Source organism: Schistocerca gregaria, chromosome 6 (genome assembly GCF_023897955.1).
Source record: "Schistocerca gregaria isolate iqSchGreg1 chromosome 6, iqSchGreg1.2, whole genome shotgun sequence".
Taxonomy (NCBI): Eukaryota; Metazoa; Arthropoda; class Insecta; order Orthoptera; family Acrididae; genus Schistocerca; species Schistocerca gregaria.
The window spans coordinates 128,983,320-129,006,819 of NC_064925.1; the positions used below are offsets into that span (position 1 = coordinate 128,983,320).

General features: G+C 43.0%; 1 protein-coding gene across 2 annotated transcripts in view; it reads right to left on the reverse strand.

The window, feature by feature from the left end:
• LOC126278605 (facilitated trehalose transporter Tret1-like) overlaps window positions 1-10,274 on the reverse strand; it is a 64,345-nt gene extending 54,071 nt beyond the window's left edge. For both annotated transcript variants that reach the window (XM_049978843.1, XM_049978842.1), the window contains exon 1: window positions 10,125-10,274. In XM_049978843.1, the coding sequence (XP_049834800.1) occupies window positions 10,125-10,182 (58 nt within the window). In that variant the 5' untranslated portion in view covers window positions 10,183-10,274. The remainder of the gene's footprint in view (window positions 1-10,124) is intronic.
• Window positions 10,275-23,500: the final 13,226 nt, after the last annotated feature.

Consider the following 23,500-nt stretch of genomic DNA (forward strand, 5'->3'; position numbering starts at 1 on the left):
AAGTAGATAAATAAATTTCTCAAACGACTTTCGTAATTACATTAAATTTTAGGCCTCGTTGTACGAAAACAATTCCGAGTAAAATTTGTGCGAAGACGAACAACGGCGCACGTTATCGCATAAGGTGGAAAAACCAACCCGTGTCGCTGCCTTTAGTATACGTAAATTGACGCATTCTTAAACGGCGCAATATTCCATCACAGCCTCTGAAAAGTTGTTATCTAAATTTTGCCCGAGCTCATAAGAAACTAGTGATTAATTTGGTCTTCGGGGTATAGAAGACGTCAATAATTTAATCGATTCGGTAAAAAATCTTTACTTCACTTGCTCCAAATCAGGGAAAATAGAAGGATTCAATTTACAAAAAATATCTTGAGAAAATTTTAAAGCCATACATTGCTGATAAAATTTTTCGTCTTTTTATGGGGTAGGTAAACTGACAAACAACTGTGTGTTTATAAATGATTACGGTCAACCGACTTGCACGGTAGAAGTAATACCGCCAAACTGAGTATCTGTGTGCTAGCCATGTGATTTACCGCGCTGTTGGAAACTTTATTTCGAAATTTAAAAATTGCCGCCTGATACCGGGAACTCATCGAAATTCCACAAGAGAGCGGATGCAGCAACAAATCACAGCATAATTCATGATCAAATTTCAGCACCGGTATTTCAGACAATGTTATCGTGTACGTGGTGTGGAATAAAACTAATTTCCGAGAAAGAAATATTTTCAAAAGTACGACAAGTTTGTTTTCCTCCGAATCTTCGAAAGGGACAATGTAGTTGCGCTAAGACTGCATTCGTTAGATGTTCATGGTGCTGCGAATATACTTGCTTCGAATGTTTATATGGCAAGTACCATCCATCTAGCTGTTGAGGGCATGAACCTATATAAGTGACAGAACCATTGTAAAGCGCCCAGAATTAAATTTTTATTTCTTTACTAATCATGCTGTTTGAGAAATTCATTTACCTACCATATTATTATTCTGTATTGCTTTACCTATCTTGCTAATCTTCTATGCATTCCAATGATGGAAAAAATATAAATAAATAAAAACGTACAGAATGCAACTGGAAACCGAACACATGTCCTCCGTTCCGCAGCCGGATGCCTTCGTTTTTACGCCAGTGTCGCACTTGCCTTATGGGGACAAAAGAAGTAGTCAAAAAAGTTCCTTTCTTCGATTTCTAAGAAAATATGAGTTTGCAGACCTCATATGCGTATGTGGAAACTGCCCAATTTTCAGTCACTATCGACCCAGTCAATTCTGAGTTGATTGCGCGTTATAAATTTCAGGGGCAGCTTATTGAAAAACGGGGGGGCCTTTGGGCCAAAATAACGTGGTCATTTATTTTAGAGCGTAAGCTAACTGCCAAATATGAGCCACTAATTACAGGTAACCGAAGCATTTCTAAACTAAAACTGATTATGAACAGTCAGAACTGCAATAATCTTTTTATATACACACATAAAAAAGTTTTGCATTATGCCGGTTCCCAGAACTCCTGTAGGCAGTCGTTGACTGTGGATATTGTACCACAGACACAGTCCCTTTGACTGTTCAGAGATGTCACTAAACCCGCGTAAAGATGTAAACAACCATGCATGAGCAAAGCCTATTAGACGGAGGGGTCCGACAGCCGATCAGTTCTAGTCATTCCACCAAGAAAGAAGTACACGGTTCGTGTTGTCTGTAGTTCAACTATGCCTACGCTCAATACCGCGGTTCGATCGCGTCAGCATTGTTAGTTTGCGTCTAGAATGTTTCTCAACAAGGAAAGTATCCAGGCGTCTCGGAGTGAACCAAAGCAATGGAGGAGACACAGAGAGACAGGAACTGTCGATGACATGTCTCGCTCAGGCCGCCCAAGGGTTACTACTGTAGTGAATGACCGCTACCTGCGGATTATGACTCGGAGGAACACTGACAGCAACGCCACCGTGTTGCATAATGCTTTTCATGCAGCCACGAGACGTCGTGTTACGACGAAAACTGTGCGCAGTGGGCTGCATGATGCGCAACTCCACACCCGACATCGATGGCGAGGTCCATCTTTGCAACCACTACATCATGCAGCGTGGCACACGTGGGCCCAACAACATGCTGAATGGACCGCTCAGGCATCACGTTCTCTTCACCGATGAGTGTCGCATATGCCTTCAACCAGACAATCGTCGGAGACGTGTTTGGGACCAATCCTGTCAGGCTGAACACCTTAGACACACCGTCCAACGAGTGCAACAAGGTGGAGGTTCGCTGATGTTTTGGGGTGGCATTAATGTGGGGCCGACGTACGCCGCTGGTTGTCATGGAACGCGCCGTAACGGCTGTACGATACACGAATGCCATCCTCCTACCGATAGTGCAACCATATCGGCAGCATATTGGCGAGGCATTCATCTCCATGGACAACAATTCGAGCCCCAGTCGTGCACATCTTGTGAATGACTACCTTCTGGATAACGATATCGCTCGACTAGAGTGGCCAGCATGTTCTCCAGACTTGAACCCAATCTAACATGCCTGGGGTAGACTCAAAAGGGCTGTTTATGGACGACGTGACCGACCAGCCAATCTGAGGGATCTACGCCGAATCGCCGTTGAGGAGTGGGACAATCTGGACTAACACTGCCTTGATGGACTTGTGGATAGTATGCCACGACGAATACAGGCATGCATCAATGCAAGAGGACGTGCTACTGGGTATTAGAGGTACTGGTGTGTATAGCAATCTGGACTACCACCTCTGAAGGTCTCGCTGTATGGTGGTACAACATGCAATGTGTGGTTTTCATGAGCAACAAAAAGGGCGGAAATGATATTTATGTTGATCTCTTTTCCAATATTCTGTACAGGTTCCGGAACTTTTTTGATGTATATATAAGGTTACCGGTTTCGGTCCGTTTTGGCATGATGGTAGATAGTGGCTGTGAACGGATCAGACGCTACACATCCACGAATGCTACATGCTCAAAGCTTCTAAACTAGTCTCAGCCCCCGACCCCTTCATCGGTCTGCTCCGGAAACGTCATTCAGAGTTAATATTGAGCACCATCTGGTCGTCACATGCTTCGCGCGATCTTCAGCGGCGGCTTCTCAAGACAAGAGGAACGTCTGCTTCTCATTCGGGTAGTTAGCCGCTTACTGTCACGAGGCTTAGTGCAATTTTTCTAACTCTTTCACAACGAAAATACGTTGGACAATGTCACAAATAGAAAACGGAACAAGGTGTCATGAGCGAAAGAACTCTTCTTGGCTCTAACCGTATATCTGTCTCAGTTTAGTGTCTCTCATTGCACACGTCTTCTGTGTGATATTTACTGTTTGCCTAAAAAGAGAACGAAAAAAAAGAGCAAGTAGGTCGGAAAATCTGTTACAATAGCACTGAAAGACTGACATATCGGGTAATATATTTTTAAAGGGTCGTGCTCGACAGCTTTCGTATGTTTAGTAAAAGACAAGTTTTTATAAACTTGTAGCTAGTGTATAAACTTTATTCTGAGATTCTTGAGCAGCTGATGGTGTATAAAGAAATGTCTTTCATTAAATATCGAATGGAATTACTAAAAATTAAGAATGAAGTCATAGAAGCAATTGAAGACATTGACTCGACTTGGCAGCACTTTTGGCAAACTAAATAGCAAACCTGAAGCTTATTCATCTATACAGGCAATCACACAGGAATTCTAATCTGCATCAGGATCCAGGACAGTTAGGCGTGAGGTTCTGAGAAGACTTGGATTTCATGGTCGAACGGCTGCTCATAAGCCACACATCGCGTCCGTAAATGCCAAATGACGCCTCGCTTGGTGTAAGGAGCGTAAAGATTTGACGATTGAACGAGGGAAAAACATTATATGGAGTGACAAATCATGGTTCATAATATGGCGATCCGATGGCAGGGAGTGAATATGGCGAATGCCCGGTGAACATCTGCCAGCGTGTGTAGTGCCAACAGTAGAATTTGGAGGCGATGGTGTTCTGGTGTGGTAGTGTTTTTCAATGGCTCTGAACACTATGGGACTCAACTGCTGTGGTCATTAGTCCCTTAGAACTTAGAACTACTTAAACCTAACGACATCACACACATCCATGCCCGAGGCAGGATTCGAACCTGCGACCGTAGCAGTCGCACGGCTCCGGACTGCGCGCCTAGAACCGCATGACCTTTGCGGCCGGCTAGTGTTTTTTGTGGTTTGGGCTTGCACCCCTTGTTGGTTTACATGGCACTGTCACAGCACAGGTCTACACTGATGTTTCAAGCACCTTCTTCCTTCGCTCTGTTGAAGAGCCACTCAAGGATGGCGATTGAATCTTTCAACACGATCGAGCATCTTAATGCATGACCTGAGAGGGAGTGGTTACATGACAATAACATCCCTGTAATGAACTGGCCTGCACAGAGTCCTGACCTGAATCCTATAGAACACCACTGAGATGTATTGGAATGCCGACTTCGCGCCAGGCGTCAGCGACTAACATCGATACCTCTCCTCAGTGCAGCACTCCGTGAAGAATGGGCTGCCATTCCCCAAGCAACCTTCCATACCTGATGGATCATATGCCTGCAAGAGTCGAAACTCTCATCAGGCATAAGGGTGGGCCAACACCATACTGAATTCCAGCATTACCGTTGGAGAGGGCCACGAACTCATAAGTCATTCTGAGCCAGGTGTCCAGATACTTTTGATAACATAGTGTATATAGCAATAGAAAAAGATTTCATCAGCAAATCTGAAATGAGGGGTCTGAATTTCACGTTAATTCCTATTTTAAAGTTTTTGATGAGCTGATCGTGTAAGATTGCTACATAGCCATTAACAGGACGACGCTGTACAACTGCTTTCGCAATAGCCGGGCCATCGTTGCCTCCTGCCATCCATACCTGCGACCCGCACTACGTAGATTCATACGACAGATAAGTACAGGATCTTTATAATTAAACTATTTATCCTATGGGTAACCAAATTTACAGGAATGATGTTCAGACTGTGCGCTCCAAGATTTGGATTGTTAGTACTGTTAGTGTCAGCACCTTCCGTTAGGCGCCGGCACTGGTACGGTGACGAAGGGTTGAAACACAAGCATCAGTATGAAGTACAGTCGCAGATAGTCAGCATGGTCTGGCAGAACAAGGTGAGCATAGCTCTACTCGTAACGCCGTTTCATCGAAACAACAGCAATAATGCTTCTGCTCTTCACGGCTATCGATGCATTAAAGGGCTACGGAGAGGTCCTCTTTCCGCACTGGGGTTGAAGGATATATTTATTAACTTCGAATTAAATGGCAAATGGAGAACTGCTCTTGGGAGTGACCAACGGGCAATTGCCCCACAAAACGTTGAAGAAGTTACTGTTGTCACGGAAGAGAAAGCTAGACGCACTATGACATCTTCAACCCGTGAACAAGCTGTGTCACGACAGCTGAATATTCCATGGTCCACCGTTCTAAAAGTGCTGCAAACATTTGTAGAATGGTGTACGTACAAACTTTCAAGCTGTCGTGGATAATGATGGTCATCACACTGAGCAACATTTGTATATTCAAATGTGTGCTAAATCTTATGGGACTTAACTGCTAAGGTCATCAGTCCCTAAGCTTACACACTACTTAACCTAAATGATCCTAAGGATAAACACACACACCCATGCCCGAAGGAGGACTCTAACCTCCGCCGGGACCAGCCGCGCAGTCCATGACTGCAGCGCCTTAGACCGCAACATTTGTAGCCTGGAACGTAAACGTGGTATGCAATTAACAAACATTACCACTCACGTGGAAATCAGAATGTGTTTCATTCAATGTTTTATTCGTTATTTCTCTTCCGCGTGTCCTTCAAAACGTTTCCAGAAAGTTCCATTGTACTACGATCACTAGCTTTCCGTGGTGGCACAGTAGTGAAAGTTTAATCATAGCAACCCTGTATTTTGCGGCGCATCGTCATAATACTCTGTTGTTTCCTCGATGGCTGCCTCACGCCTGTAGATTGGTGGTAGGGACGTTCTTCCGTCCTGCGGTCTGAAACGAGACGTCGTGTCCCCGCAACAGAGAGACACCGGTTTTATTCGTCTTCAGCATCTTTTCACGATCTTTACTTCTTTAGGTACAGCACCGTTTATGCTTGTATGGCCTACAATTCGTTTAATGACAGCAATCGGCTGTACTTTACAAGCGGCCGTCACTCGCTAACCATGTTAATAATCTCGGAGTGTATATTGGCAACATGTCTCGATAGTGAAGCCCGAAGTCCACATTAGCTTGTAAGCTAATAGTACATTCTAGGTCATTACCTGCTTACTTGCGACAAGAATCCTCCAGTACTCTTTGACACTTCCAGGCGACGCTAATATTAGCTGGCCCTTGGATGAGGAGTAGAGTCTACAAACCATTTGCAATGCATACTATCTACCCTACTAAATTGATAGAGTGGTTTTCAAATAGAAAATCCTAGGACTGAAGGTATCTAAGCAGAGAAAGTTACTTTAGAAACGAATCATGTACTTTAATTTTGACGGACTTATCCCTTTCATGCAGAGCAGATGACTGCATTGTAGGCAACCCGCACTACATAATCAAGACGCAGAGTGCGTACGTGCTACTGCCTCACAGCTGCATATCCCATGCAAAACTATGTCCAGCTTTTCCGGGAAGCTACATGACGTGATTTATCGCCCATAGACATTTGATGTTCAGAATTCGTAAAGCGTTGTTTATAATAACGGAAACTACAAGATGTGAAAAGTAGAACATGAAATCATGGTATCAAATTATTCATTACATGTTTGCGCATATTTGCCGCTGTAACTGAACTGTTTTTCTCCGAAAGTGTGATCGCAGTCTTTGACCTAGTAAGTTAACGTCGTTGTTACATTAAATACACAATTTCTAGCGAAGTCGTAACAGAAACATCGTTACATTAGTTTCTACATAAATCAGCTGTTCAGGCATCTTCCCATGACCGCTTGCGAAATGCTGTACCAAGATACAAATCCAGGTTAGAGAATGAACGGTCCGCTCTCTTTCTGCTGCTTTCACGAAACAGTTTATATACTTTTATCGTTGAATATGACGTGCCATTCGTTTAAAAATAACTTGCTTTTTAACTACTGTTTCCGCTTTTCTCGTCTGGAATTTGTCATTACGCATCTGTAATTGTTTTTCCAAGCTGTACAAACTTGCGCACTACTGGGTGGAAGTATCGTTCTACTTAAATGTGCGAGGTTTGTAAAGAATTCGGGTCAAGTGAACTTTCTGATACCGAATTTCATCTACATCCCGTCCATCTAATGATGTTGTAGGAAACGGAAAGAGAAGGGAACGCTGACAATATCATTTTTATTTTGCATCTCTATTATTTTTTGAAGTGTAGATTGTGGTGACAGACATCTGTACTGCAGCCCAAGATCTACATTAGGCTGAAAGACTGTATTTGGCTGTGGTTTGGTGAAACTAGCAAATCCAGGACGTAATTGTTGACTTACTTATCAGAGACGGTGGAGAACATATGTTTGAAACTTAACCAATCTAAAACGCAAGCAGTCTTAGTCGCTTACAAAAGATTATTACTACTCAGTTCAGGTAATCCCTTCCATCGTTTATCTTAAGCAACACAGAATACACCTTTTCTTCTTCTGCATAGAATATGGGAACGAAACAAAGTTCTGTAAGGAGGTGTAAGTATCACGTCATTCAATTCAGAAATATGAAAAAGTATTTCAACTCGAGCTTAAAAAGAATCTCGTAACGTCACTAATATTCCCCATCCATGATAATTGTAATCCTATTCTCCAAGGACTTTCGTGTGAGACTTCAAGTCGGCTGAAACTTATTACGGAATATCCTCGTCTAGCATTACTGTTCCTCAACAGTATTATTTTTCAAATTCTGGATAGGTCAGTACCGTCTCAGTTGCTTTTCTGAAAACTTTCATATAATTTTATACATATTATGTTATATTTCAAACTAAAATTTATGAAAAGGAATTAATTTATAAAATATTTTAGTTTATATGTTATAATCGATAAGTACTAGTTCTGAATGTACAATTAAAATTATTTTTTTAGAAACATTTGAAATTACGAATTATTGCACACTTAGAATTTCTATTATTAATTACTGTTTACTACGTTTATTTCTGGATTCATTTAAGAAAAAATAATCGAAATTAATAATGTAACAGAAACTAAAGGATATTCATTTGTTAAGGCAAATTGTAAACCCTTTGTAATATTGTTATTTCTGCAGAGTGTGGAAGTCGTAAGTATGCCTCTGATGTGATCGGATGTATTTTTGTACGAACAATGTAATTAATGTGAAAAATCAAGAAGCTGTATGATATACTAAAATGGGAGAAAATATATGTACAAACAATTTGCAACAACAATCTTCAAATTTATTTAGTTCAATCCAACCATGAGGACCTAAAATGAGAGAATTTCAACTTCAAGAATTAGATCCCTAGACAGGAAGAACTAGAACCAACTCAACATGACAAGCCAAGTAAATTAGAAGGCTGATTCTAATCTTCACAGCTCTCAAATGTTAATAAAAGACATTGTGCAATGTGGACTATAGAGGGACGTAGGAAGGAGGGGTTAGATTACAAACTGGTGATGAATGCTTGTGAACGATACATTTGTGATATTTACTATTTCGACCATATCCTTTATGCCTATGAACAATTATTATGGTTACGGGCCGATAAACGTAGAGATTATGCTGTGTTTGCTGTATCGTCTTCTCAATCATTGCTCTCCTTCCTATTTAGCTTCAAGCGTAACCCACTATTTGAACAGCACGGCAGAAATACTCGTTCCCCACACAGTAAAATTCTCTCTCTACAACTACACAACACATCGTCAGAGTATTATAGAAATTAAAATCCTTTTAGACGTCAAAAGGTAGCTAATGGCCCATCTTCTATCAGAATAGCGATATCTCCTTGCAGCTCATTCTCGTCAACCCTCTCTCCCCCAACACTACTCCCTCTTCTTGTCTACGGAGTTCTCTACTGTAATTCTCATCTTTTCTAGCAACCACTGTCACTTCCATTCCAATCCTTTCCTCTTGCACTATCCGTTTTTGTTATCAATTCCACTTCTAATACCAAAGAAGGCTTCTAAAATGCTAAACTAATCAATACCTTTCTCAGTGCCTTAAATGTTTTATTATTATTATTATTATTATTATTACTGTTACAATTTTATTATTATTGTTATTATTATTGCAAATTATTACTTTTCTCAAAAATACAAATTATTTTTATTATTATTATTGAGTTTACTATGTAATAACTAACTAATATCTTTCTTAATTCCTCCGTGCTACTATGGTTATGATTATTGCCACTTATTATTTTTATTAATAATGCAAATTATTGTTACTGTGATTATTTAATATTTTTTGCATGTGTTATTCTTGGTCAGACGTAAGAGAGAACATTAAGGCCCTAATCTGGTTATGCTAAATAAGCAATAAATAAATAATGTTAAAGTGGAGTCTTGGTGGTCAGATGTCTATCTGCAGTGTCGCACACGGTCTAGGTTAGGCTGAAAGGTAAGAGTTTATTTGTGAGATGACGAATCGGTATCGAAAACTTCAGTTGCTTCCAGAATTCAGTATGCCAACTTGCGGTTTAGTGAACTGACAAGTTATTATAGTAACGACTATATGTATATATTTTTTCTTTGTAGTATTTTAACTCACTGACGTTTTCTGATTATTCCTGTCTGGCCTGAAGAGAACCGCGACGTGTAGTTGATGCTTGTCATCTTCTATAAAGTGTCGCGATCTAGACCTTAATATAAAAACATTTTATACACCACTAACCGTTTCAGTTTGGAACCGCGCGACCGCTACGGTCGCAGGTTCGAATCCTGCCTCGGGTATGGATGTGTGTGATGTCCTTAGGTTAGTTAGGTTTATGTAGTTCTAAATTCTAGGGGACTGATGACCTCAGATATTAAGTCCCATAGTGCTCAGTGCCATTTGAACCATTTGAAGCACTAAATTTTCTGTTTATGACCATAGCCTTGCACTGGGAAAACGTAAGGGTAACGAACGCTGTTGTGGATTCCAGTTGCGAAAAAAGCCTGTGACAAGGCGACTCGACTCACCCACGAATGCAGCAAGGAACTGCGTCGCTACGCCCGTCGCCGCCTTCTCGCCTGGCATCGCGTCTACAGTGTGTGATCCTGTTGTCTGGAAGCGCCTCGCAGGTCGCAGAGGACTCGGGGCTGCGGTGCACTAGGCGCCCGTCGTATATAACCGCCTGTCACCCGGCAGAGCTACGGCGTCACCTCCATATATATTCCTACAACGTGCGGGACCCGCCGGTAACTGCCGAATCTCCTCCCACGTGTCACCGTTTATGTAGGAGTCCTAGGCAATAAAAAGCTAAAGGGAATTTAAATTTTCTTGCGTGTAGTGATGAAACAACGTTTTGCGTTAAGTGAGGATCACGAAGTGTTTACAGGACGATATCGAAGCGAGTACGAGCCCAGCTACTGGGCCATGACATACAGGCGATGTGGAGAAAAATATGAAAATAGCGCAAGGAATGCATGTTTGGACACAAATGCAGATGCTGGTCAAGTCCGGAGATTGCACGATTCTATTCGACCACGAACGGCACCTGTACAATGCCGTCAATACGCTGCAAATTTCCGTCGTAGTCATAACATAACAGATCGGGGAAGATCAGTTTGGATTCCGCAGAAATGTTGGAACACGTGAGGCAATACTGAGCCTACGACTTATCTTAGAAAATAGATTAGGGAAAGGCAAACCTACGTTTCTAGCATTTGTAGACTTAGAGAAAGCTTTCGACAATGTTTACTGGAATACTCTCTTTCAAATTCTAAAGATAGCATGGGTAAAATACAGGGAGCGAAAGGATATTTACAATTTGTACAGAAACCAGATGGCAGTTATAAGAGTCGAGGGGAATGAAAGGGAAGCAGCGGTTGGGAAGGGTGTGAGACAGGATTGTAGCGTGTCCCCGATGTTATTCAATCTGTATATTGAGCATGCAGTAAAGGAAACAAAAGAAAAATTCGGAGTAGGTATTAAAATCCATGGAGAAGAAATAAAAATGTTGAGGTTCGCCGATGACATTGTAATTTTGTCAAGGACAGCAAAGGACTTGGAAGAGCAGTTGAACGGAATGGACAGTGTCTTGAAAGGAGGATATAAGATATACATCAACAAAAGCAAAACGAGGATAATGGAAAGTAGTCGAATTAAGTGGAGTGATGCTGAGGGAATTAGATTAGAAAATGAAACACTTAAAGTAGTAAAGGAGTTTTGCTATTTGGGGAGCAAAATAACTGATGATGGTCGAAGTAGAGAGGATATAAAATGTAGACTGGCAATGGCAAGGAAAGCGTTTCTGAAGAAGAGAAATTTGTTAACATCGAGTACAGATTTAAGTGAAAGGAAGTCGTTTTTGAAAGTATTTGTTTGGAGTGTAGCCATGTATGGAAGTCAATCATGGACGATAAATAGTTTGGACAAGAAGAGAATAGAAGCATTCGAAATGTGGTGCTACAGAAGAATGCTGAAGATTTGATGGGTAGATCACATAACTTATGAGGAGGTATTGAATAGAATTGGGGAGAAGAGGAGTTTGTGGCACAACTTGACAAGAAGAAGGGTCCGGTTGGTAGGACATGTTCTGAGGCATGAGGGGATTACAAATTTAGCATTGGAGGGCAGCGTGGAGGGTAAAAATCGTAGAGAGAGACCAAGAGATGAATACACTAAGCAGATCCAGAAGGATGTAGGTTGCAGTAAGTACTGGGAGATGAAGAAGCTTGCACAGGATAGAGTAGCACGGAGAGCTGCATCAAACCAGTCTAAGGACTGAAGACAACAACAATAACAAGTCATAACAGTGTTCTGTGCAGTTTTGACTGTGGTGTGTGGGAGCTCAGTGCATTCCAACGTTGGAAAAATGTTGCTGCTCATATACTACATGCTTCCGTAGCCAAGGTACCCGAAGTGTTTGATGTTTCAAGAGGCATCATATATTCTGATTTGTACCACATACAGGGAAAGCACAAAAATGTGCAATAAGAGATCGTGACGGATCATCACGGCAGAGAATAGTGACAAGAAATAAGAGGACGAGAGTAGCAAAAGTCACTGCAGAATTAAAGATCGCACTCCCTCCCAACACGAAAACACCAAGAGGTGAGCATCAGAAGCAGGGAATGGCAGGTCGATCTGGAATAACCACTTATCAGTGATGAACCAGCCACCGTGACCGAGCAGTTCTAGGCGCTTCAGTCCGGAACGTCGCTGCTGCTAAAATATTTTATAAATTAATTCCTTTTCATAAATTTTAGCTTGAAATACAACATACTGTGTATAAAATTATAAGAAAGTTTTCAGAAAAGCAACTGAGACGTTACTGATGTATCCAGAATTTGAAAAATAATACTGCTGTCTCGGGCGTGGATATGTGCGATGTCCTTAGGTTAATTAGGTTTAAGTAGTTCTACGTCTAGGGGACTGATGACCTTAGATGTTAAGTCCCATAGTGCTCAGAGCCATTTGAACCATCAGTGATTAAATGCCCGTAACAAAAAGAAACGTAGTGCCGAAGCCATAAAACCTGGACTATGGACCAATGGAAGAATGTCATTTAGTCGGACGAGTTTCGCACTGCTTCGGTCTTCTGGCCGGATTACGTCACAAGAGTGAAACGTGAGGCGTTCGGTGATGATTTTGGCAGCCATGTCGTGGTATTCCATGAGTCCATTGTTACTCTGCAAGGCGTTACTGCCAAGGATTGCTTGACCTTTAGGGCTGCGTTCCACGGTACAACGGTTTTTCCCCTATGGCAGTGCTGTGTTCCAAGACGAGAAGGCCCCTTTTCACACAGTTGGTTTTTTGAGGATAAGGATGAATTGTCGCATCTTCCCTGGTCACCACAGACATCAGATCAATATTATTGAGGAGCTGTGGTCTCCTTCCTGGAGGTGTGTGTGTGATGGCTATCCCATAACGTCGTTACCTGAACTTGCCACTATTTTGCAAGAAGAAAGGTATAAGTTTCTTTTGAAAACCAGGCAGCACCCTCATTCATTCATTCCGAGAAGACTTGACTATGTTTTGAATGCCAACGGCTTTCATACCATATATTGCACTATTGCTACACCAAGAAGAAATGCAGATGATAAACGGGTATTCATTTGACAAATATATTATACTAGAACTGACATGTGATTAGATTTTCACGCAATTTGGGTGCATAGATGCTGAGAAATCTGTACCCAGAACAACCACATACAACACAGAACACCACCACAACGGCCTTGATACACCTGGGCATTGAGTCAAACAGAGCTTTGATGGCGTGTACAGGTACAGTTGTCCAAGCAGTTTCAGCACGATACCACAGTTCATCAAGAGTAGTGACTGGCGTGTTGTGACGAACCAGTTGCTCGGCCACCATTGACCAGACATTTTCAATTGATAAGAGATCTGGAGAACGTGCTGGCCAGGGCAGCACTCGAACATTTTCTGTATCCAGAAAGGCCCGCACAGGACCTGTAACATGCGGTCATGCATTATCCTGCTGAAATGTAAGGTTTCGCAGGTATCGAATAAAGGGTAGAGCTACGGGTCGTAATACATTTGAAATGTAACGTCCACTGTTCAAAGTGCCGTCAATGCGAACAAGAGGTGACCGAGACGTGTAACCAATGGCACCCCATACCATCGCCCCGGGTGATACGCCAGTATGGCGATGACGAATACACCCTTCAAATGTGCGTTCACCGCGATGTCGCCAAAAGCGGATGCGACCATCATGATGCTGTAAACAAAACCTGGATTCCTCAGAAAAAGTGACGTTTTACCATTCGTACACCCAGGTTCGTCGTTGAGTACACCATCGCAGGCGCTCCTGTCTGCGATGCACCGTCAAGGGTAACCGCAGCCATAGTCTCCGAGCTGATAGTTCATGCTGCTGCAAACGTCGTCGAACTGTTCGTGCAGAAGGTTGTTGGCCTGCAAACGTCCCCATCTGTTGACTCAGGGATCGAGAAGTGGCTGTGTATTGTAAAGAGTGGTCTATAAGTGTGGAAACGCCATTCTAAAACAAAAGCAGGTGGTTAAATAGAAATTTAAAATCAGGCAGTGAGAATCGCGAAAGGTGGAAAAGCCTACGAGGCTATGTTACCAACATGGCGGCCATTTTGGGAGCCGTCACCTTGTACGCAACTTGTAATTTTCGTATAGAACTGGTACTCTCAGTGTCCAGGTGGGTCAAGACAGGACTGAGAAAATTGAGAAGATGTATTGGTCTTGTTTTATCTTGTTGAAACATAATGTCACAGCTACCAGCGTCAACACGTGAGAAAAGTTAAAGCCTGCTACGCAAAGCAAGGCTGAATGTGTGGCACACGCCGTGGCATCCTATACCATTTTGCCTGGTGATGGTGAATGTAATACGACCACGTATGTTCTTGTAGAAGCAACCACACACTGATACGTCGAACGTGATATTATAAGTAAAACCAGGACTCGTCTGAAAAGATGGTGTCTCCTCTTTTGTATATCCATCTTTTTTTTCGGATGGAGAGAGGGACAAAGGCTGGTCAGTATATGAGAATCAGTTGTAATACCTTCACCCGTAGGAATCCTTCCTTATATACAGACTGTAGATGGCATAACCTCTGACTCCTATCTTCCTTCTGTGGTTGTGCTGGAATGGTAACCGCCGGCCGGGGTGGCCGAACGGTTCTAGGTGCTATTGTTTCGAACCGCTCGACTGGAACGGTCGCCGGTCGATGTGCGTGATGTCCTTAGGTTAGTTACGTTTAAGTAGTTCTAAGTTATAGGGGAATAATAACATCAAAATTTAAGTCTCATAGCGCTCAGAGCCATTTGAACCATTTATAATGCTAACCATTTACTTTTCCAGACGTGTAGTTCACTTAGTGCCAATTTGGCTATAATTCCACGCAGTTTTCGTGGTGTTGCGACTTGAATGGCCAGTGTTGTACGCATAAAATCTCTATGAATCACAAAATAAATTTATTTAATTGTGAACTATGACATTTAAGATCTTCAGGTGCTTTGAATCTTACAGTGCTTACATGTTCATTTGTGTGGTTTCTTTTAACTGGTGTTCGTTATAGCCCGACAAAAGCGCAATACTCCTGTCATAACTGTGGCTACATTGATTGCTCCGGGAAATGGCTTCTCGGAACTACAACGCATGAATTTTTAGTTCAGGTTACTAGATTAAAAAAAGATTTACTTAACTTTATACAATCTGAAGGGAGGATATAAGATGAACATTAACAAAAGCAAAACGAGAATAATGGAACGTAGTCGAATTAAATCAGGTGATGCTGCGGGAATGAGATTAGGAAATGAGACGCTTAAAGTAGTAAATGAGTATTGCTATTTAGGGAGCAAAATAACTGATAATGGTTGAAGTAGAGAGGCTATTAAATGTAGACTGGCAATGGCAAGAAAAGCATTTCTGAAGAAGAGAAATTTGTTAACATCGGATATAGATTTAAGTATCAGGAAGTCGTTTCTGAAAGTATTTGTATGGAGTGTAGCCATGTATGGAAGTGAAACATGGACGATAAATAGTTTAGATAAGAAGAGAATAGTAGTATTCGAAATGTGGTGCTACAGAAGAATGCTGAAGATTAGATGGGTAGACCACATAACTAATGAGGAGGTATTGAATAGAATTGGAGAGAAGAGGGGTTTGTGGCACAACTTGACTAGAAGAAGGGATTTGTTGGTACGGCATATTCCGAGGCATCAAGGGATCACCAATTTAGTATTGGAGGTCAGCGTGGAGGGTAAAATCGCAGAGGGAGACCAAGAGATGAATACACTAAGCATATTCAGAAGGATGTAGGTTGCAGTAAGTACTGGGAGATGAATAAGCTTGCACAGGATAGAGTAGCATGGAGAGCTGCATCAAACCAGTCTCTGGACTGAGGACCACAACAACAACAACAACAACAACAACAACATACAATCTGTTGCCACAGGAATGATCCGAATATTTACAGCTGTCTTTGAACAGTACAGCACCAGTTGATGCACACAATTACAGACTCTTCTCTTCAAGTGCAGATTCAACATTTGCAAAAGAAGAGTTCCATATGAGTCTTGAATAGTACTAGTGTTCGAACAAGATGACGCTGATTGCTTTATCGGAGGTCATGAATTGGGGCAGAGCGGGTCTATGCTGTGCTCTATACCGACTTCTGTGCGATAGCGCTGCACTGCAGAGAGAGACGATGTGTCTTCAGAACCTTCTCCCACTCATCACTGCGGAGTGCAGCGAGACATCACTAATATCTGTGGTATCGATGCTGTTTGTCGGCTGTGGTGTGGCACTGCGATCTCTGGCCGATATCACAGTCTTAATGAAAATTACGTTACATAGCATACACACGTGGTACAACAGCTCATTATTGTAACGAACAGAAACATTTCGTAGTATTGTAGCAACAAAAAGTTCTCCAGAAACATCGAAAGACGTTCACTACTGGATAATACAATCACACTACTTAAGGACTCTGCTCCACACAACATAATATGTCAACGAACTGAAGATAACGTCGGTGGACACAAGTGGTATAATACAGCTTGTCGTTGCATGAAAATGCTGTACGACGTAGAGAGGATACTAAATTATTACGTATTGGGATATATACTTCGCTGCTAATTTCAAAGACTGGATACATGAATAAGCAATTTGGCTCTTCTTCCAAAATGATAAATAACTTGTAAAGCAAAAAGAACATTTGCCTATTATACCGGACAGGCTAGTGGTTTTACAAAGAGATTTCACGAACGTCGGAACTCATTTGTACTAAATCACTTCAAAAAATCATCCGTAACCACGCATATATGGAATAAATGTCGCTACGAAACAAATTGGAGAGAAGTTTAATGAGCGGTAGATGTCGATTCTCACGCACGCATGGGTCACTGTTGTAGGAAGCCAAACAACATTGCAGGATGCGCTTTCTTTGCCTACTGTTGACTTTTCGCGAAAAACTACTGAGAAAATTTAGAGATCCGACATTTCACGGTCACTGCCGAACGCTTCTCTTGCCGCCAGCATGCATTGCAAGTAAGGACCACGGAATAAGGTACGAGAAATTAAGGCTCATACTGTGTCGTACAGACAGTCGCTTTTCCCTCGCTCTATTTGCCAGTGCCGCAGGAGGGGAAATGACGAGTACAGGATACCCACCACCACGCACCGTACGGTGGATTACGGAGTATCTATGTAGATGTAGATATAGATTTTTACTCTAATTGGTATTTTTTGAGCTTGCAGCAGTGCCAGCTCCAAGAACCGAACCCCAACCTCATTCCCCCTCCACAGCCGCATTACCATTCGGCAGTCCTGACAGTGACGTCTGTAAAGTGTTTCCTGATCTGCCTCATGCCACAGCGAGCTTCTGGGCAAACTGCACTTCTGAGAAGTTGTTTACATATCTTACGTCAGTAATCCTTACATTACAAACGAAGATATGAAGCTCTCGAAGCCTCTTCCACATGATGTCACCCAAATCCACTATCACGCTATTATCAAAGTGCCCTCTTTGCTCCATGTTCGTGTTATAACAGCCCCAGGCTTTCCTTACAGATGAATGTCGCGAATGAACAAGAATCGGTTCTTATTTATCTATGATAATTATTAAACACACTACTGGCTATTAAAATTGCTACACCACGAAGATGACGTACTACAGACGCGAAATTTAACCGACAGGAAGAAGATGCTGCGATATGCAAATGATTAGCTTTTCAGAGCATTCACACAAGGCTGGCGCCGGCGGCGACATCTACAACGTGCTGACATGAGGAAAGTTTCGAACCGATTTGTCATACACAAACACCAGTTGACCGGCGTTGCCTGTTGAAACGTTGTTGTGATGCCTCGCGTAAGGAGGAGAAGTGCGTACCATACAGTTTTCACCTTTGATAAAGGTCAGATTGTAACCTATCGCGATTGCGGTTTATCGTATCGCGACATTGCTGCTCGCGTTGGTCGAGATCCAATGACTGTTAGCAGAATATGGAATCGGTGGGTTCAGGAGGGTAATACGGAACGCCGTGCTGGATCCCAACGGCCTCATTAACAGTCGAGATGACAGGCATCTTATCCGCATGGCTATAACGGACCGAGCAGCCACGTCTCGATCCCTGAGTCAACATATCGGGACGTTTGCAAGACAACAACCATCTGCACCAACAGTTCGACGACGTTTGCAACAGCATGGTCTATTAGCTCGGAGACTATGGCTGCGGTTACCCTTGACGCTGCATCACAGACAGGAGAGCCTGTGATGGTGTACTCAACGACGAACCTGGGTGCACGAATGGCAAAACGTCATTTTTTGGGGTGAATCCAGGTTCTGTTTACAGCATCATGATGGTCGAATCCGCTTTTGGCGACATCGCGGTGAACACGTCTCGGTCACCTCTTGTTTGCATTGACGGCACTTTGAACAGTGGACGTTACATTTCAAATGTGTTACGACCCGTAGCTCTACCCTTCATTCGATACCTGCGAAACCTTACATTTCAGCAGGATAATGCACGACCGCCTGTTGCAGGTCCCGTACGGGCCTTTCTGGATACAGAAAATGTTCGACTGCTGCCCTGGTCAGCACATTCTCCAGATCTCTCATCAATTGAAAATGTCTCGTCAATGGCGGCCGAGGAACTGGCACGTCACAATACGCCAGTCATTACTCTTGATGAACTGTGGCATCATGTCGAAGTTGCATGGGCAGCTGTACCTGTACACGCCATCCAAGATCAGTTTGACTCAATGCCCAGGCGTACCAAGATTGTTATTACGGCCAGAGGTGGTTGTTCTGGGTACAGATTTTTCAGGATATATGCACCCAAATTGCGTGAAAATCTAATCACATGTCAGTTCTAGTATAATATATTTGTCCAATGAGTACCCTTTTATCACCTGCATTTCTTCTTGGTGTAGCGATTTTAATGGCTGGTAGTGTTCTTACTACAGCTTCCAGTCGTCTCAGAATGGATAATTGCAGATCGCTCATGGTTTCCGAAGAGCTCTTATACCATTCTTCCTGGAAAACAGTGGCAATTTCAGCTAACGATGATGTTGGTGGATAGTGACCACGCAACCACCTCTCCAAACTAAAAGGCTGAACAAAATTGGTTTTTGGTGACTGACCAGGGGAGATGTGATAATTTTTACTCGCGCTTACGAAACGTATCTTGGACGATGTGTGAATCGGAGCTCTTTCGTCGTAGAATACAGCGTCACCATTGGGGATCAACTATTGTACTATGGGCTGGACCTGATCAGCAAAAATGATCACATAATCCCTTCTAGGAGTGCGACCTTGTAGAGCATCCACTGTGCCAACGGGATACCATGACGTTGCCACCCAAATCATCAGTGAACTCCCACCATGTTCCACGTTTGGGGAGTTAACTCGGCCAGAAGTTGGAAACGTTCTGCAACAAGACTCGTCAGCGAATGAAATTTTCACTCTGCGGCGGAGTGTGCGCTGATATGAAACTTCCTGCCAAATTAAAATTGTATGCCAGACCGAGTCTCGAACTCGGAACCTTTGCCTTTCGCCGGTAAGTGCTCTACCAATTGAGATACGTAAGCACGACTCACGCCTCGTCCTCACAGATTCAGATCTGCCAGTATCTCGTCTCCTATCTTCCAACCTTCACAGAAGCTCTTCTGCTTGCCCGCGAATGCCGAAGGTCCCAAGTTCGAGTCTCGGTCTGGCACACAGTTTTAATCTGCCAGGAAGTTTCAAGGCTCGTCCGTTCAAATGATGTTCTTCCATTGCTCCACATACCAGGTCTTATGGCGTCGGCACCTGGTTGTCCTGTTGCAAGCATTTGCCTCACTGATGAGTGGTATTGGGATAATAACTCGCCTTGCGATGCTTTGATCATGGAGCTCCCTTCACATTGTTTTGTTGCTGAAAGCTTTCATGACTGCGACGTTCAATTTTGTAGGAACTTTTGCAGCTGTCTCCACGTTCCTCTTGAAATCCACGTCTGTCACGATCACTCAACACACACTTTAGTCCACGTTGTGACTTAGGCGTGTTATTTTTCCTTGCATGCGGTATAAATCCTGGATACTGTGCCTTTTGCTCCCTTCGTTACGCAAGTATCCACTATATCAACACCGTACGATCCCACGTTCCAATTCACTTAGCTCCTACATAACACACTCGCAGCTACGCAAAACACTGTTCTCACAAGGAAAGACATTTCCATTGTATTGAGGACATTGCGCAGGTGCCGTTTGTGGCCACACACAATTTGCGATACACGCAGGTTTATCTAGCAACTGCATTTATTTTCAAGCACGTATTTCTCCTGGTGTTTCCATAATTTTGTCAACCCACGTACATTTATTCATATAGCTACGGGCTGTGTGCTGACAAGGGCCCTGTTGCAGCACTGCTGAAGTTTTCAGTGAAGAATTAATCATCAGCAATTTTTAAATGAAAATGATAATACTGTTTGCAATTATCTGCTAATGATTCTACAACATTTTCAAAGCGCTCAAGCTAAGTCATTGCTGACATAAAATTTTGTGTTTTCAGATCGTATTAATCACACATTCATTGCAAATACAACTTCGTTAAAATATATGTTATTAGTTAGGTATTCGGACAAGAATTTTATTTATATATTCTATTCCACTCTCGTATGCTGTGCCTTGTTACGAACCCGTGTCGAAATATTGTCGACAAACATAACTGGCCTTCCATTTGTAATAAGGAATCCCTAAAAATCGTTTGTTGACGCAGTCTTGAACCAAACGGCAGAGGCTTTGAGTGAAGCCTTCGGAAAATCCGTATACTCCCAGGATCTGACAGCTATTCGTTTGAATTGAGTTTAGCGATTATCTATCTACTTAGTGCTGTTTTTGCACTCTGTTTCAAGTTCCATTGATTAATTATCATCTCAGTCATAGTGTGACTTTACAGTATGTTTGTCTAGAATTTTGCACCAATTTAATTTTAACAGTTCAGCCGGCGTATGTGGCCGAGCGGTTCTAGGCGCTTCAGTTTGGAACCGCGCGACCGCTACGGTCGCAGGTTCGAATTCTGCCTCGGGCATGGATGTGTGTGATGCCCTTAAGTTATTTAGGTTTAAGTAGTTCTAAGTTCTAGGGGACTGATGACCTCAGATGTTAAGTCCCATAGTGCTCAGAGCCATTTTAACAGTTCAGATTCTCGAGTGTGTACATTCTCTCTTGACGAAAGATGCAGTGTTAGTTTACGAACTCCCGCCACTAGGTTTTTCTCAACAGGTGTGCTGTGACAGTTTTCTGTGTGGACAGATCTATGGAGTGTGTGGTGAAATTAGGATCCATCCTGATTTCTAAACTTCTTGTTTGTAATACGACAAATGTTAAAGTTTTAAGGAAACCCATAAAAATTATAATCAGTTTCAAGACAGTCTGGTCGATTCAGTGAGCGGCGCGGGGTTGTCGCGCCTTGTCACGGTTCGCTCGGCTCCCTCCCGTCGGAGGTTCGAGTCCTCCCTCGAGCATGGATGTCTGTGTTGTCGTTAGCGTAAGTTCGTTTAAGTTAGATTAAGTAGTGTGTAAGCCTAGGGACCGATGACCTCAGAAGTTTGGTTCCATAGGAACTTACCACAAATTACCAAAAAAATTCCATTCAATGCCTGCAATCACGGGTAGCTGTTGTGGTCTCATAGATCGGTATCATCATCAGGAGCATCTCACAATTAACTACGGAAACGCACATCTGATAGATGCCGACGGTGGTCACGTGGGGACCAAGCGGATCCAATGATGCTTGCCCGCTGAGCCACGCCTTCAGCAGCTCCGACTGCGAGCGTCCTCTGTGCTACAATATTGGATCTCAGTCTTCAACAGTCTTCAGCCTGAGTCAGCCTTCGACATTCCTCTCGTGCGTTAGTAGAGGGAGCCAGACACTGCACGATGCCCTTCAAGTCGCTTCTTGCAAAAAGCCGGATGTTATTACTGTCTATTCTTTTGTAAAGCTTCTCGGCACTGCTTATAGAAAGATACAAGTTAAGTAAGACTTCTGTTTACTTTATATAACATTCTGTTCGCTCATCATTTTTGGTCGTGTCCAGCTTACCTACAACAACAGCTGTTGCATCATTCTATAGGCGGTCTCTCCTTACCATTGTGTAAAAAGCAGTACACAACTACTGTCAGTCTTCATTGTTTGTAATTCTAACTACGACAAAAGGCTGAAGCAGTTGTTATTCTACTACCCTCACTGAAAATAAGAGGAAGAACATTACTTTTCTCAGTATATAAACGATAAGCTGCTAGTAACCTAACAATTGTATCTGAATTATGTGATGCAGAGACTTATTGTCAGTAAATAGAGCCTTTCTCTTGCTGTGAAATGGAGCTTATTGGACTGTGACAGATGGTTTTACTGCTATTATGTTATAAAAATTCAAATTTTTAGGTCTTAAAGTAGTGCAATAAAATTTTGTTAACTGTTCGTGATTGAAAATACCGGTACAGTTGTATTAATTTTTATTAATGAAGTTCTTTACACAACCTGGTTTCGTGGTCTTAAAAAAATGTTTCAAATGGCTCTACGTACTCTGGGACTTAACATCTGAGGTCATCAGTACCCTAGACTTAAAACTACTTCAACCTAACTAACCTAAGGACATCACACACATCCATGCCCGAGGCAGGATTCGAAACTGTTGCCGTAGCAGGCTCGCGGTTCCGGACTGAAGCGCCTAGAACCACTCGGCCACAACGGCCGACCTTTCGTGGTCTGAGCCCCATCTTCAGATGTAGGAAAAATCAGTCCACAACATACATATCCTAGCTAAGTTAAAAGGCAATTTTCTTAGCTGCCACTATTACATATTTTATAGAAGTAAAATCATACATATACACTCCTGGAAATGGAAAAAGAACACATTGACACCGGTGTGTCAGACCCACCATACTTGCTCCGGACACTGCAAGAGGGCTGTACAAGCAATGATCACACGCACGGCACAGCGGACACACCAGGAACCGCGGTGTTGGCCGTCGAATGGCGCTAGCTGCGCAGCATTTGTGTACCGCCGCCGTCAGTGTCAGCCAGTTTGCCGTGGCATACGGAGCTCCATCGCAGTCTTTAACACTGGTAGCATGCCGCGACAGCGTGGACCTTAACCGTATGTGCAGTTGACGGACTTTGAGCGAGGGCGTATATTGGGCATGAGGGAGGCCGGTGGACGTACCGCCGAATTGCTCAACACGTGGGGCTTGAGGTCTCCACAGTACATCGATGTTGTCGCCAGTGGTCGGCGGAAGGTGCACGTGCCCGTCGACCTGGGACCGCACCCCATCGACGCACGGATGCACGCCAAGACCGTAGGATCCTACGCAGTGCCGTAGGGGACCGCACCGCCACTTCCCAGCAAATTAGGGACTCTGTTGCTCCTGGGGTAT